We start from the raw sequence: 15,773 nt of genomic DNA, 5'->3' as shown, positions 1-15,773 counted from the left end.
ACACGGCGTCTATTATTATCCATAAGTTAATTGATACAATACAGGCATAGACATTTTTATGTGTTATTCTTGACCATGAAATATTTCTCAAAGTAGTTTCTGTAAACTAACCAATAAACGTTGTAAATGTTCAACAGATCGACCAGCTACTGGTTCATTATTAATTTCACGTAGCTCATCTCCAACATGTAAAGTACCTGTATTTATTGAAAGAGAGATAAATTGTAATTCAGTATACCATTATGTAAACAAAATAGATTGTGAAGATTGTGCATTAAAGTCGAGTCACATGGACTAAGAGTTACATTTAAACTTGACCGATACAATTGAGTTAACACTAAAGACTTGACAAATATAACATTGGTTAGTAATCAACGACTAATCAGAAGAACTATCAGGATAATTCATTCTGATACTCTCTAGTTGTATACATGTACCATTTTTGATTTGTAAATTTCATGACTATCAGGATTCCTAACGAAACTGGAGATCATAATCTCACTGGGTTTAATCAAAATATCTACAAAGTATCAACTGAAAGCAAACAATATTAATGCCATAAGACAGTACACTTGAATGATTGATAAATCTATCAAGTAAGATATGGTTAATATCGATGAAACAGGATGAAATTAACAAATATTTGTCATCAGAAGGGGAAAATCTGGAAGCACTGGACGGCCGTTTTGTCCTAGTATGGGACTCCTCAGCAGTGCACACCCACGATCTCGCACTCCGAAAGATATGAACCCAGGACCTATCAGTCTCGCGACAGGCGCTTAACCAACTAGACCACTGAGCCGACATCCAATAGTGTTAATATTTGTCACTGAATTGGTAAAACTTATTCATCTAATGTTACATAACTATGCCAAGAAAACTTTAAATTTACTATAGATAGTAACAAAACCTAAACATCTGGAACGAATATTATAACAGCAAGTGTAAGCAACCTTATTTTCTATTCCTAGAGAAGTTATACTGAAAATCAGTGTCTACTATAGATTTCGTAGTACTTTGTATATGTATTCAATTATACTTGTCAACTGAAATTTAATGTGTGATCAAAAGAAATAACTTTGGGTTTTTTCTTTTCATAGAAGGCAATAAATTAGAATCAGATAGTTGTTTCAAACTGTGTAAATCAATTGTAATGCAGTTGTACGCTACTCCCGAGATTGTTTGTAAGTAGTGTATGGCATTAAAGTTGCAACAATTGTCAGATGGAGTGAAGAGTTTCAGTGCATTGAAAACATAGAGTTCGTATAACACGTGGAGATTAGACGAAAAGATGGTTCAGAGTGAAGAACACACCAAAAGATGTAAATGAAAGATTGAAGGAAATGGATATGCATTATGTAAATACTTTTTAACTTTTCACAATACATTACTTAACCCTACCCAAGCGTTCGTTAACCACAGTAACATGATTTTATCTTTAGTTATAAATCTATGGTACATATTCGTAAATATTCTTTGATCATAATCGTATTATTGTCCGGTAGTTACTGCTCTCTCACTTCACTTTAGAAGTCTGAGTCACGATTATGGGTTTTCACCACACTATTTTGTTTCTCGGCTAGCCGGCACACTTGATATATTTTAGACGCGTAATACTTGACTTTTTGACAATTCACCGATTGAAAAACTTTTTCCATCAACTAGGAGGGTGGTTGCTAGTACATTATTGAGGGAATATTGAAGAACTCTCATTTGTTATCAACAACAAATGTCGGTGGAAGGGCAGTTTGTGGAGATTGAGCGTTAACAAGATCACGAACCTACCAAGAATAGACAACAATTGAAACCAAGAGAGCACATGATAGTTATCCCACCCTATTATGGGCTCATTAGCAGCGAGCATGCATGGATAAACCAGAGGTCTAACTAAGTCTATCACAGAGAGGTTAACCTATAGAACGGTGATCGGCATTTAGTGGTTTGCACATCTCACTTTAATCACTTCGTGATATCGCCCAACCATCTCCGATTATTTTCTGTGGGTAGGTGCCTCACACCCAATAGAGTTAGATCGCTTTGGTCAAGACTTCTTCACAGAATTCCAGAAATTTACCTACAAAGTTAGTCATAAGTGAGTGAATGATAACTACCAGCAAAGGAGTTTGCTGAGACAATTGGATCATACTGAGATCACAAACCGACCTAAGATGGTCATGTTTAGTTGTTCCGTAAATGAATAATTAGATAAAGTTATAAGGCTATAATTATTCGCTTATTTAAACTACATTTACAGATTATACGGGATGAGGTCGCTAACACCATGCCCAATCCTCCTCCTTTATCCGGGCTTGAGGCCGACAGTAGCCTCAGAGGGACTCCAGGCGTAGTTGTTATTCTATGTTAAGGAAAACAATTCTTTTTCTAGTATGAAATTAATAAAGTCAAACTGTGTCCAATTTATACCATGAATAAAACTATAAAATATTCCAGCTTATAGTGAGAATAATCGATGATGCTAACTATAAAAACCAAGATAACTCTCGACCATAAGAAATTAATTTCATAGAATAAACCATTCAAAATTCATAATAATTAGCTAATTTGAAAAGAATACACGATTCCTAACAGAAGTTGAATAGATGTACAACTTTATGAACAGTTGAAGGGAGCATATAAGTAATTACATTACTTACCTTGTCGATGTATCATTCCACCATGTAGAATCCTTGCAACAATACACTTATTCTCTTCATTTAGCTTTAATGTAATACCCTATAATATTAATCAAAACATAAACATGGATACAAAGGAAACTTCTAATTAACTAACAAGAATTACAATTTATTACGAATTAATTGAAGAAAGTTTGTAATTCAGTTGAATACTGCTATACAATTTCGCGGAAGGCAATGCCTATGGAACTCAAAACAACTATCAACCAATATCAAAGTCACAATCAACAATACCAACGTCAGGACAGTTCTAATATACGAAGCTCAAATTCGGAGAACTATCATCACGAATATACGAGTATTTATAAATAGATGTCTACGCAAGATAATCAACATCCATTGGTCGGATACCATCGACAACAACAGACTACTGTGGGAGAGAACAAACCACCTTCCAGTTGTAGAGGAAATTAGGAAAAACGATGGAAATGGATGGGACATACATTGAGGAAACCACCAAACTGCATCACGAAACAAGCCCTCACTTGGAATCGTGAAGGGAAGTGGAAAAGAGGAAGGCGAAAGAATACATTACGTCGGGAAATAGAAGCCAATATGAAAAGGATGAATAAGAATAGGAAAGAACTGGAACGTATTGCCTAGGAGACGGTTGAATGGAGAGTGCTGTTTGGCGGCTTATGCTCCTCCACGAGGAGTAACAGCCGTAAGTAAGTCATAAGGTAAGTATGTAGTTATCAAAAGGACGCCAATCAGATGTTTCGTACTTACCAACACGTCTAGGATTAACAGTCGATGACTTCATGAACTGATATTACATTTTAATTTGCTGGCTTTTGCTTAACCCACCACTATTTCAGTCAACTATTCGCATAAACGTTGAAGAGGGGTATAGATTCATTTTCGGGGGGGGTATGAGCAAACGACAACCGTTACTTCTACTACAAATCTAATACAATGATAACATTTACACAAGTATCATTAATAATCCCAAAACCCTCATTGGTACACACGTAGAAAAAAATATGAACTAGTTTCGGTACGAAAACGTTGACTGTCTCGAGAGAGAGAGAGAGAAAAAAAGCGCTTGTAGGGACAAATATTACCGATTAAATATTGTTCACATAACCTTGAATTACAGCAAAATAAATTGTTGAAGGAAAATAAAACAATTGACCTTAAATAATCAATGGAAAAGTTGTGGTCAATGGGATTTAAGGGTTTTTCATTTCAATCAGATCATGAAATAATAATCATTTCAATAAAGTCACTGTAACAAGTACACAAAGTAGAGGTAAGTGTGTATGTGTGTGTATTTTAGCCATTTGATGATATAAAAGATCATACAAACGGATGTTGGCGTGTTGATATTGGCTAGATCCAAAAGTATAAGTCATTATTCTTACGTTGGATTCTTAGTGATAGAACTAACTTCTTCACAGGTATGATATTAAATTACAAATAATAAAGTACAATTTATGCTTTCAAAATATCAATGTTACTGTCAAATCATATTATTGAATGTTGATATTTGTTTGAAATGTAATCAGGCATTGTAAAGCTCTACGGAAGATGACAATGTAACTTATTGTTATGGCTCAAAGCCGCCAATCAGAAGTAGCGAATAATCGATCGGACCAAGGACGCGTAAAACATGTGCGAGCAGCCTAGAGTCCTTATTGGTCCTGCTTGCTGCCTAGCCCAGTCAGTTAAGTCCAGAACACCAAACTCAGTCTCTGCAGTATGAATCCTTATGTTTCAAACATACTGAGTTTATATAACAATCAAACAGGCCACATCGAACCATAAAATAGAAAATAACATTTGTACAAAATTTGGCCAAATTTAGATGTGAATATGGGAGATAATAATTAATAGACTGGGTATAACAGTAAGTCGTATAACAGTAGTCTTTAGGTCAAAATAAAGTTTATAATAAGAGGAATATGATTATGAATTGTTTAGTTATTTAACAATTATACGATAAAAATATACGTTTAGTATTGGTTCATAAAAGGATTTCAAAATTACCATCCATTATTTTTAAAAGTTGGATGCGAAGGGATCTCATTTCAACGAATTTATTATCAAGCTGTACAATTACCATTCATTATGTTTATCGAGATCTAACACTTATGCTCTTTTTTTAAACATTTGTAAACGTGAAATAAAACTTGTCGTAAGGTAATAATTGAACAAAAAGTTTTATAAAGTTAGTAGGTAATTACACGTTTGACAAAGTTGTGAATGCAAAATTATGAGACAAGGCCAATGATTTATTGTTTATCGAAAGAGTGTTGAAAAATGTGTACTTTCAGCCTCGATATATCAAACTTAAAATCCATAAAACTAGATATTTTGAGTGGTAAAAGTTCAGTGTTAAAATCTTTTGAAGTCTTTTTAATCGGCATGTATTGGTAAAATGTATTATTCATGAATAGCCATTACTTAACCCTAATGTGTTTATTGATTTATTTATATAAACATATAAACATTGGTACAAGGAGACACCAAATAGATATGCGCCGCATAGATCATTCGATTTATGCTCTGATACGGCCGAGAGTGGGGAAAGTCAGCTCTCGCTCTTGAAATGCTCTCACAAGGCCACGTGCACACAACCACTGCTAGCGAAATCCTACTCACTGCCTTCTCGCGGCGAGGACGTTATTTACGAAATGGAATGTCCGGCACTTTAACCGGGTTGGTGAATATGGTGAATTCACCAAGGAAAGTTAAAAAACCCTGATTTCAAACCAATGGTGCACATGGGCTCCAGTATCCTGGAGGATCCTATTGTTGGTCACTGGGTACCATGAGACTGCATCTCCTGACGTCTCTCCATTGCCTTGTGGATCAGAACTTTGGGTCGAAGGCTCCGGTTGTGGCCCCCTAAGGAAATCATCAGTTTCGGTTTCGGGACACGGGCAGTGGCGCACCCTAATGTGTAGTGATGACTAGAATGAATATTTCAGCACAAACTTCAGATAGAAGTGAAGTGTATAAATTTCGCCACATGCGTTTCACAGCTTGTCCTGTACACCTTGACGTTGAAATTTTTACTGATGATGTCGTTCAGAAGGACAACGAAAGCTCCATGACCAAACTATCCAGCTCAGAGAACAAAAATCCATCAAAATCATCCACCTGAGCTACAAATCTTCTCCACCAGCGAGTTTTATTAGTTTTAAAGATTGAATTTGTTTATAAATGAAGATTATCTCTTTTAATTTCTTACCATTGGTTCATCTGTATTCTTTTGAAATTGTACCAAACGTACACGTGTCACTTGTGGTTGATCTGTATCTGATTCCATATGATCATCTTCATCACCATTTAAAAATGATGACAATGGTGGTGGAGTGACACGAATAGCTTCAGGGCCATAAACTTCTTGAGCTATTACATCATACGTTTGTAATAATGCCTGAAATAACAAAATTTTTATCATAATAATAGATATAATTATAATAAGGGAAACTGCATATTGCAATTATTGAGCATTTACATAATAAGATTTTGAGACGGTTAAAATCTTTGTAAAATAAGTCGTTTCTTTATCAAAGCCTCATATGAAAGAACCACAGTATGAGTTTTGTTTCTTTACAGATGTATATCGACTGATCAAGATTCAAAGAGATATTTAATGATTATTCGACTAGAACCATTTGATCAAAAATGTGAGGCTATTTCTTCTATAAAGTCTGGTACAACCATGTATATATTAAAGGTTTATGGTTAGTATTTGGGGATAGTGCCAATTTGCTAGATATATAAAATTTTAAGAGACAGAATCAAACATTTAGTAAGTTTACCACTAGCACTTTCCCTTTCAATCCTAAGTATTAACAACTGGGTAAGGAGGTTTGTAACTCCACCTGGAGTCCCTCCGGGGGCTACTGCCGGTCCCAAGCTCGGATAGAGGAGAAGGGTTGCGCATAGTGTTAGCGACCCCATCCCGTAAAAAATTAACTCGCTAAAAACGCTAACCAGAAAAAATTATTCAAACCATTTTAAATTCTGTCCTGGGAGTCAGAAGATCTTCATTTAGAAGAGTTATGACGCCTCATGATGAAAGTCGAGTTCCTTCGGAAGTTACAAGGCCGATGCCCCTTCTGACAACCACGGCAACTATTTATTTAGGTACATGTAATGTTTGTACAATGTGGGACACCGGAAGAGCCTTCCAAATTGCTGCAGAAATGAGGAGATACAACCCAGAGTTGTTTGGGATCAGTGAAACACATTGGACGCAAGTTGGACAACAACAACTAACTTCAGGAGAGCTTCTGTTATACTCCGGCCATGAAGAAGTAAATTCCCCACACACACAAGAGTTGCGTTGATGCTGTCCAAACAAGCGCAAAATGCACTTGTAGGATGAGAATCTCATGGACCAAGGATCATCAAAGCCTCCTTTAAAACGAAGAAAGAGGGCATTTCAGTGAACATCATCCAATGCTATGCGCCTACCAACGACTACAATGAAGACGCTAAAGATCAATTCTACAATAGACTGCAGTCAATCGTCGAAAAGTGCCCAACAAAGGACTTGACTATTCTGATGGGAGATTTCAACGCCAAGGTTGGAACGGACAACACTGGATATGAAGACATCATGGGACGACACGGACAGGGAGAAAGAAACGAAAATAGTGAGAGATTTGCAAATCTATGTGCCTTCAATAAGCTGATCATAGGCGGCACGATATTCCCACATAAACGCATACACAAATCCGCACGGACTTCACCGGATCACACTATGCAAAACCAAATCGACCATATCTGCATCAACAAAAAGTTCGGGAGGACGATGGAGGATGTGCGAACCAAGAGAGGAGCTGATATAGCATCAGATCATCACTTGCTGGTCGCCAAGGTGAAATTGGAACTCAAGAAGCACTGGACAACGGGGCGGACAATATCACAAAAGTTCAATACGGCCTTTCTTCGGGATACTGACAAACTCAAAAAATTCAAGATAGTCCTCAGCAAAAGGTTCCAAGCCCTTCATAATCTGCTCAGTGGAGAAGGAACTACTATGGAGAGCAACTGAAAGGGGATCAAAGAAGCAATCACTTCAACATGCTTTGAGGTTCTGGGCCACAAGAAGCACCATCACAATGAATGGATCACTGTTGATACACTGGATAAGATTCAAGAAAGAAGGAACAAGAAGGCAGCAATCAATACCAGCCGAACAAGAGCAGAAAAAGCCAAGGCACAAGCTGAATACACGGAAATAAACAAGCAAGTGAAGAGGAGCATCAGAACCGACGAACGTAAATATGTGGAAGATTTAGCAACGACGGCGGAAAAGGTTGCAAGAGAAGGGAACATGAGACAATTCTATGACATGACAAAGAAACTCTCTGGAAACCACCGTAAACCAGAACGACCACTGAAAAGCAAGGAAGGCGAGGTAATCAACAATGTTGAAGAGCAAGGAAACAGGTGGGTAGAACACTTCGAAGAACTCTTGAATCGACCAGCTCCACGGAACCCACCCAACATCGAAGCAGCACCCACGGACCTCCCAATCAATGTTGGCCCACCAACAATTGAAGAAATCAGCATGGCCATCAGACAAATCAAGAGTGGCAAAGCAGCAGGACCGGAAAGCATCCAAGCAGAGGCACTAAAAGTAGACGTAGCGGCAACTGCAAGGATACTCCACATTCTCTTCAGCAAAATTTGGGATGAGGAACAAGTACCAACAGACTGGAAAGAAGGACTTCTGATCAAAATACCGAAGAAAGGCGATCTCAGCAAGTGTGATAACTACAGGGGCATCACTCTTCTCTCAATACCAGGCATACACAGAATGCACCAATCCGATCACAATTGACGGAGAAGATTTGGGAGATGTAAAAACCTTTACGTATTTGGGCAACATCATTGACGAACAGGGTGGATCTGATGCAGATGTGAAGGCGCGGGTCAGAAAGCAAGAGCAGCATATTTACAACTGAAGAACATCTGGAACTCAAAGCAACTGTCAACCAACATCAAGGTCAGGATTTTCAATACAAATGTCAAGACAGTTCTACTGTATGGGGCAGAAACCTGGAGAACTACGAAATCCATCATCAAGTAAAAACAGGTGTTTATTAACAGTTGTCTACGCAAAATACTTCGGATCCGTTGGCCGGACACTATTAGCAACAACGTACTATGGGAGTGAACAAACCAGATCCCAGCGGAGGAAGAAATCAGGAAGAAGCGATGGAAGTGGATAGGTCACACATTAAGGAAAGCATCCGATTGCGTCACAAGACAAGCCCTCACAAGGAATCCTCAAGGCCAAAGGAAGAGAGGAAGACCAAAGAACACATTACGACGAGAAATGGAAACAGACCTGTGAAAAATGAACACAAATCGGACAGAACTGGAAAGGAAGGCCCAGGATAGAGTGGGTTGAAGAATGTTGGTCAGCGGTCTATGCTCCATTAGGAGTAACAGGCGTAAATAAGTATGTAAGTAAAGAGGTTTGTAGATCTTAAGTAAATCATTATTAGAGATTTCTAAGTATTCGATGTACGTCTTATCCTAGTACTGGACTCCTTAGAAGACCACGTCCGCAACCCAGCATTCGAGAGTCGAATCTAATGCATTCAGTCTCGTACACGAACGTTTAACCACTATGTGCAACATTGCAAACTTGTTGAAGTTAGATGTTAACAAGTCAGTTGCCGACTCTGTGGTTTAGAACATAAGCGTCCGGGAGCAAGATCGAAGATCCTGCATCCGATTCCTTGGTATAACGTCGTGGATGAGCACTGTTGAGGAAACCAATACCAGTACGGAATTGCTGTTCAGTGTTTTTAAATTTTTTATATTTGTGTAAATAAGATTAATCCGTGATTTACACTATAAAATGCAGCAATTAATCATTTGTATTTAGATATTAGAAACTTCTAACAGTGTATGGAAGAAAGTTAAAATGAGACCGAAGGTCCTGGGTTCGAATCCCGACAGCGGGACCGTGGATGCGCACTGCTAAGTCACATAGTAGGACGAAACAGCCTTCCAGTGCTTCCAGTTTTTCAATGGTGGTCTAACATCAATTAATTCATTGTGCAGTTATATATTGCAACGTTTTGACGGATTTTTTTTACAGTTGAATAAGGATTGTATAAAGAGTCTAGAGTTTTCATAAATGAAAAAGATTGATTATTCAACACTCTATCACACAGAGATAGCTCAAATGTTCATACATAATTCATGAAGACGGTGTTCTTTGAATAATTTTTGTTTCTGATATAGATGGCAATATGTAAGTATACTAATTAAGCATTCAGTTCATTGAATGGTGAATTATGTTCTATCACAACAAAACCGATATCTTACAATTATTGATAATTTGAGTACCGTCTCTAGTCATGTTCATTATTATGTTATATATAAATTCAGTACGAGAAAACATTAAGTTGCATTGTTTTTACTGGTCAGATATTTTATTCTTTGATACCCGTTTGTATTGCGAGGGCTTTTGGAGTCTATAATTTAATATTGATAATTGCTTAATTCAATTTGTAAACACGGATTAGCTATCATTTATAGTCATCTGTAAATGTTTACAATTAACGTTGCTCACATGAGATGGCTGAATATATTTGATTTGTGAGTTCTATAAATTTTTTTCTAGTGATAATGTATGAAGAGGAAAATATAGGGACTATTGTGGTGGTACTTCATCTCAATAATTAGATTTAGGTGAAGTTTTGAACATTTTATGAAAGCCAGTAATTATATACGCTTATTGAGCATAATTAGTTAACTAATGAAAGTATAAAATAAAAACGTTTATTTTCATTGTTAAAATCATGAATTGACCAGAGCTAGACCATAAATAAAAACCTAATAACACATACGTAAGACCAAAGGACTTGAGACCGAATCCCACGTGCGCGATCATGTGTGCGCACTGCTAAGGAGCCCACACTAGAATGAATCAACCTTCCAGTGCTTCCAGGCTCTCAATAGTTGTCTAATTTAGATCGTCTATTAATTTATAATGTGCAAATATCACGATCTCCACAAGTCCCTATATGAATAAAAGCAGGTTTTGAAAAATTTCGACCTAGAATGTTGAATAGGTTTAGTTTATCTACACAGACATTCCTATCGATGTCACTCCACCAACGACGGAAGAAATCAGAATGGCCATCAGACAAATCAAGAGCGGGAAGCAGCAGAACCTGGTAATATACCAGCCGAAACACTGAAGTCAGACATCGAAGTAACTACAAGCATGCTTTACCTTCTATTCAAAAAGATTTGGGAGGAGGAACAAGTGCCGATGAACCGGAAAGAAGGACACCTCATCAAGATTCCAAAGAAAGGAGATCTGAGCAAATGTGAAAACTACAGAGGCATTACACTACTGTCAATACCAGGAAGAGTCTTCAACAGAGTGTTGCTGAATCGGATGAAAGACGCAGTAGGCGCCCAATTTCGAGATCAACAAGCTGGATTCCGTAAGGATCGAACATGCACAGACCAAATTGCGACACTACGATCATCGTCGAACAATCAGTTGAGTGAACTCGTCACTATACATCAACTACATTGATTATGAAAAGGCATTTGGCAGTGTGGACAGGAGAAAATCATGGAAACTTCTTCAACACTATGGAGTTCTTGAGAAGATTGTCAACATTATCCGGAACTCATACGACGGAATACAGTGCAAAGTCGTGTACGGAGGTCAGCTGACAGATGTATTCCAAGTAAGGACCGGAGTCAGACAAGGCTGTTTACTCTCTCCCTTCCTTTTTCTTCTGATGGTCGATTGGATTAGGAAGACCTTGACATCTGAGGGAAAACACGAAATACAATGGACAGCTCAGAACCAAGTAGACGATTTGGACTTCGCAGATGACCTAGCCCTGCTATCGCATACACATAAAAAAATGCAGATAAAGACAGCCATTGTAGCAGCAGTCTCTGCATCATTAGGCCTAAATATACACAAGAGGAAAACCAAGTTCCTCAAATACAACACGGAGAACAGCAATCCAATCACACTTGATGACGAAACTCTGGGAGATGTGGAATCATTCACATACCTGGGAAGCATCATCGATGAACAAGGAAGATATGGTACAGATGTAAAGTCATGGATTGGCAAAGCAAGGGTCGCATTCCTACAATTGAGTCATTCAGTAACAACGTAGAACTTCGTAAGTACGTACATCACTTCGAGTTGCCATACCACATTAACACAGAGATGCAGTGGTCGATTCAAATCCCGTAGTGGTAGAGGTAATAAGAGTATAAGCAGTAATCGGGAAGATCAGTGTTTGGAGCTGTTACTTAAAGAGTATAATACAGTGAAATAAATTTGGGAAGAGAAAAAAAAGAGACAAGGAGGAATAAGGAGATCAAAATTTCGGAGAACACAAAGAGTAGATGCACCTGGGCCATTGCAAACTTTCAACTAACATCAAAGTCACAATCAACAATACCAACGTCAAGACAGTTCTAATATACGAAGCTCAAATTCGGAGAACTATCATCACGAATATACGAGTATTTATAAATAGATGTCTACGCAAGATAATCAACATCCATTGGTCGGATACCATCAACAACAACAGACTACTGTGGGAGAGAACAAACCACCTTCCAGTTGTAGAGGAAATTAGGAAAAAACGATGGAAATGGATGGGACATACATTGAGGAAACCACCAAACTGCATCACGAAACAAGCCCTCACTTGGAATCGTGAAGGGAAGTGGAAAAGAGGAAGGCGAAAGAATACATTACGTCGGGAAATAGAAGCCAATATGAAAAGGATGAATAGCAACTGGAAAGAACTGACCGGGACAGGGTTGGATAGAGAGTGCGGGTGGGCGGCCTATGCTCCTTCACCAGGAGTAACAGGCATAAATAAGTTAGTTTATCTAAGGTATTTCAACTTGACTACAATATTTAAATTGACTCAAACGATTATTTGTATAGTTTCCATTTCTTAATGTAAAGGGTTTTATTAATTCTATACAAAGAAAAAATGAATGAATCACTTACACGAAAGTGAGGTTGTTTCATATAAAATTTTAATTCTTCAACAGTCGACATCATTTCTGTTTTATTCAATACGGATAATTCTGTTATTACCTGGTTTGTTAAAATAAAATTTTAATTTAGAAAAAATACACGAGGAAAATAGAAATCTGATAAAAATAAAACGATATTCTTTATAATTAAATTGAGTTTGCATTATGAATTGATATTAGTATAAGAAGGGGACTCCTCAGTAGTGTGCATTCACGATTCCGCCCTTTGAAATTCGAACCCAGGTCCTATCAGTCTCGCGCACGAACGTTTAACCTCTAGACCACTGATCCGGTATTCAACGGTGTTAATGTTTAACTTCAGCCAGTCCACGAAATTCAGCGACACATCAACCATTGTCTTCAGTGAGTTACTATTTCATAAAGACCCAGTTGAAATCAACTGGTCACTGCTTCTCACTAGAACTCCTGGAAATACCTCTTGATATTAGTATTTTATCAAAATGAACATAAGGATAAGGCCACAATATTGATTTACTAAACGTTTTACTAGATGACATGATAAAATAATCAACTTCAAGAGTAACAAGTGAACAAAAGCTATGGGTTTGACTCTCGAGTTGAGATTCATGAATCACACGAGCGGAACCGGGGATGCGCACTGCTGAGGAGTTCCACCATAAAACGAAACGACCATCCAGTGCTTCCAGGTTTTCAACGGTGATCTAACATCAATCCGTTCATGATCTCAATCAAAAACTTAACAATCTCCACAATCCTGTACTAATTTTTTTAAGTTGTGTCAAATAGTATATGCATCCTGTCAAATAATCATGATGAGCAAATTATGTCTCTGATGAAGCTAATATTATTTCTACTTATTTGATTTTCATCTTGTTAATTGTATCTGATTGCTAATGTAAGGTATGGCAACATGAATCGAAACACCTTTGCGTCAAGGCCTATAATGACTATGACCAACAACAGTACGCAAAAAGAATGAAGCCCAGCATGAATATATATACATATATATATGACAAGTTAAACCATTTGATTTAAAATTCAACGTTTGAGACTGGGGCTACATATCCATACCCTAACAATCTTGAGTTCAATCACAAGAAATATTCATGTGTGTGAATTTAATCCAGAATACCGAGCAAATATTTTGAGAATGCTTCTATGTTGTCATATGTTGTCTAGTTAATATGTTGGCTGTCGTGTTTAACATTGATAGGTATCGTGGTCTAAGTAACATCGGCAATCTCGCCTTTTGGATGACGATGAAACGTTGGTATTTCTGTATCCGATATTTGACAACTTAATTGGTGGTCTACGTTTTACTCTCATTGGTAGAACTGAATGATGAAAACACTTACAGTGAAATGAAAATTATTATCTAGTAAATGTTTGATTTATGACGAAAGTCTTATGGTTTCAAACAAATAATATTGCGTTAGGTGCTCATAAAAGTGAATTATTCAATTAAAGAAACTCAACAGCATCAAAATTACTTTGATAGAATTTGAAAACCAGACAAATCATACATTTTACATAAGTTATCAATAATCATTGTTGCATGTATAAAAAATAACAGTAAAACACACTTTAGCCCAAATTTCTGTTGCATCAGCAGGAACATGAAAATCACTGCCTGGTGAATGTGTGTTAATATGATCATAGAGCTGTGAAAATAAACAATGAAAGTTGAAAAAAAGAATAACAACAATTGAGATCAATGATAATGAGATAATAGAACAAAAGCTCTGCAGACATTTTTTCTTTAGTGGAAAAACAAAGACACATGAACAAGATTCGAACCTAGGGCCTTCGGTCTCGTACGCGAACGTTTGACCTCTAGGCCACTGAGCCAGAGACGTGTCAAATTTGGGGCAGTTAGGCGCTGACAACGTTGGTTGCCGTCTCAGTGGTCTATAGGTTAAGCGTTTACGCGCGAGGCCGAAGGTTCTTGGTTCGAATACCGACCGTGGGTGCGCACTGCTGAAGGGTTCCATACTGAAACAAAAATACCGTCCAATACTTCCAGGTTTTCAAATGTGGTCGGTTCATGATTTCCATTAAAACTCAATCTCAACAACCTTACACTGATAATATCACATGTTTTAAAATTGAGAAACTCACAGATTATTGATATTTGAAAAGGTATTCGTTGTTAATACAGGTCTCACAGAGACCTGTATAGATATTTTTCTTGTTGTATAATAATTATTTGAGGAACGAACGTATGTACTAAAATCAACATCTTAAAGGAAGAATTTAAGTTTCATATATCCTATTACTATACTTTTCAAAGGTATCGGAAGGCATTAGAAGTTAAAGTGATTTAAATAGATCTGCGGAATTATTATTAACTGGTTTCCCAGCGTTTTGATCCCCATAAATTAAGCGCATACGCAGTAATGCACAGATTATCTCTGAACTAAACACTAAAAGTTACGTTATTGCTGCTGTATAGCTCGTCTGATTAGGTTGACCATTTTAGAGTATGTTCCAAAATATCCTCTTTATGAGTTTATGTGAACAAAAATTGGCCACAAGCTCATTTAATTAGAAAATACAAACGATATTGTTTATTTAATTGTCAAGTTATCTCAAACTTTTATATCTGAACAAGAAGTGCAATGAGGTCATGATAGGATGATTGACTGCACATGAATGTTTTGGGCACGGAGTTGAGACTTAAATGACTGAACTGCTCAAATCTCTTCAATACATACCAGTTTCTGTTTTGTGCTCAAAAGAAACATATTATGTTTAGCCTTTATTTGATATCAATCAGACCAGACATGACCAACTGGAAGAGAGATCGCATTATAGCCAGTCGAACACAAATACAGTGAAAACCTACCAATTATGTCACACCATTGCAACTACAAGAATACTTTAATTCAAATAAAGGCATATACATATGTATACTATTGAATTGATTAGTGAATAAAGGATTTTGAAAAGAAATTTACCTCTAATAAACAATGTAAATGTTCATCTTCAAATACTGGTTGAAATAGATCAGAATCTTTTTCAAAACATTCTGTAAGACATTGCATCTCTTCAAAACTGTCTAATACAGCACTAACAGCT

General features: G+C 37.1%; 1 protein-coding gene across 1 annotated transcript in view; it reads right to left on the bottom strand.

Annotated features, from left to right (window-relative positions):
* Positions 1-15,773, bottom strand: part of MS3_00010719 (uncharacterized protein) — a gene marked incomplete at both ends in the record, with an annotated part of 55,936 nt that overhangs the window by 10,595 nt on the left and 29,568 nt on the right. The window contains 6 exons of the mRNA XM_051219113.1: positions 112-197; positions 2,655-2,733; positions 5,890-6,078; positions 12,685-12,774; positions 14,279-14,356; positions 15,653-15,771. Of these exons, the coding sequence (XP_051067283.1) occupies positions 112-197; positions 2,655-2,733; positions 5,890-6,078; positions 12,685-12,774; positions 14,279-14,356; positions 15,653-15,771 (641 nt within the window). The remainder of the gene's footprint in view (positions 1-111; positions 198-2,654; positions 2,734-5,889; positions 6,079-12,684; positions 12,775-14,278; positions 14,357-15,652; positions 15,772-15,773) is intronic.

This window comes from Schistosoma haematobium, chromosome 2 (assembly GCF_000699445.3).
Source record: "Schistosoma haematobium chromosome 2, whole genome shotgun sequence".
Lineage (NCBI taxonomy): Eukaryota > Metazoa > Platyhelminthes > Trematoda > Strigeidida > Schistosomatidae > Schistosoma > Schistosoma haematobium.
The sequence above is the reverse complement of the archived record's forward strand: the minus strand, read 5'-3'. Positions and strand labels throughout refer to the sequence as shown.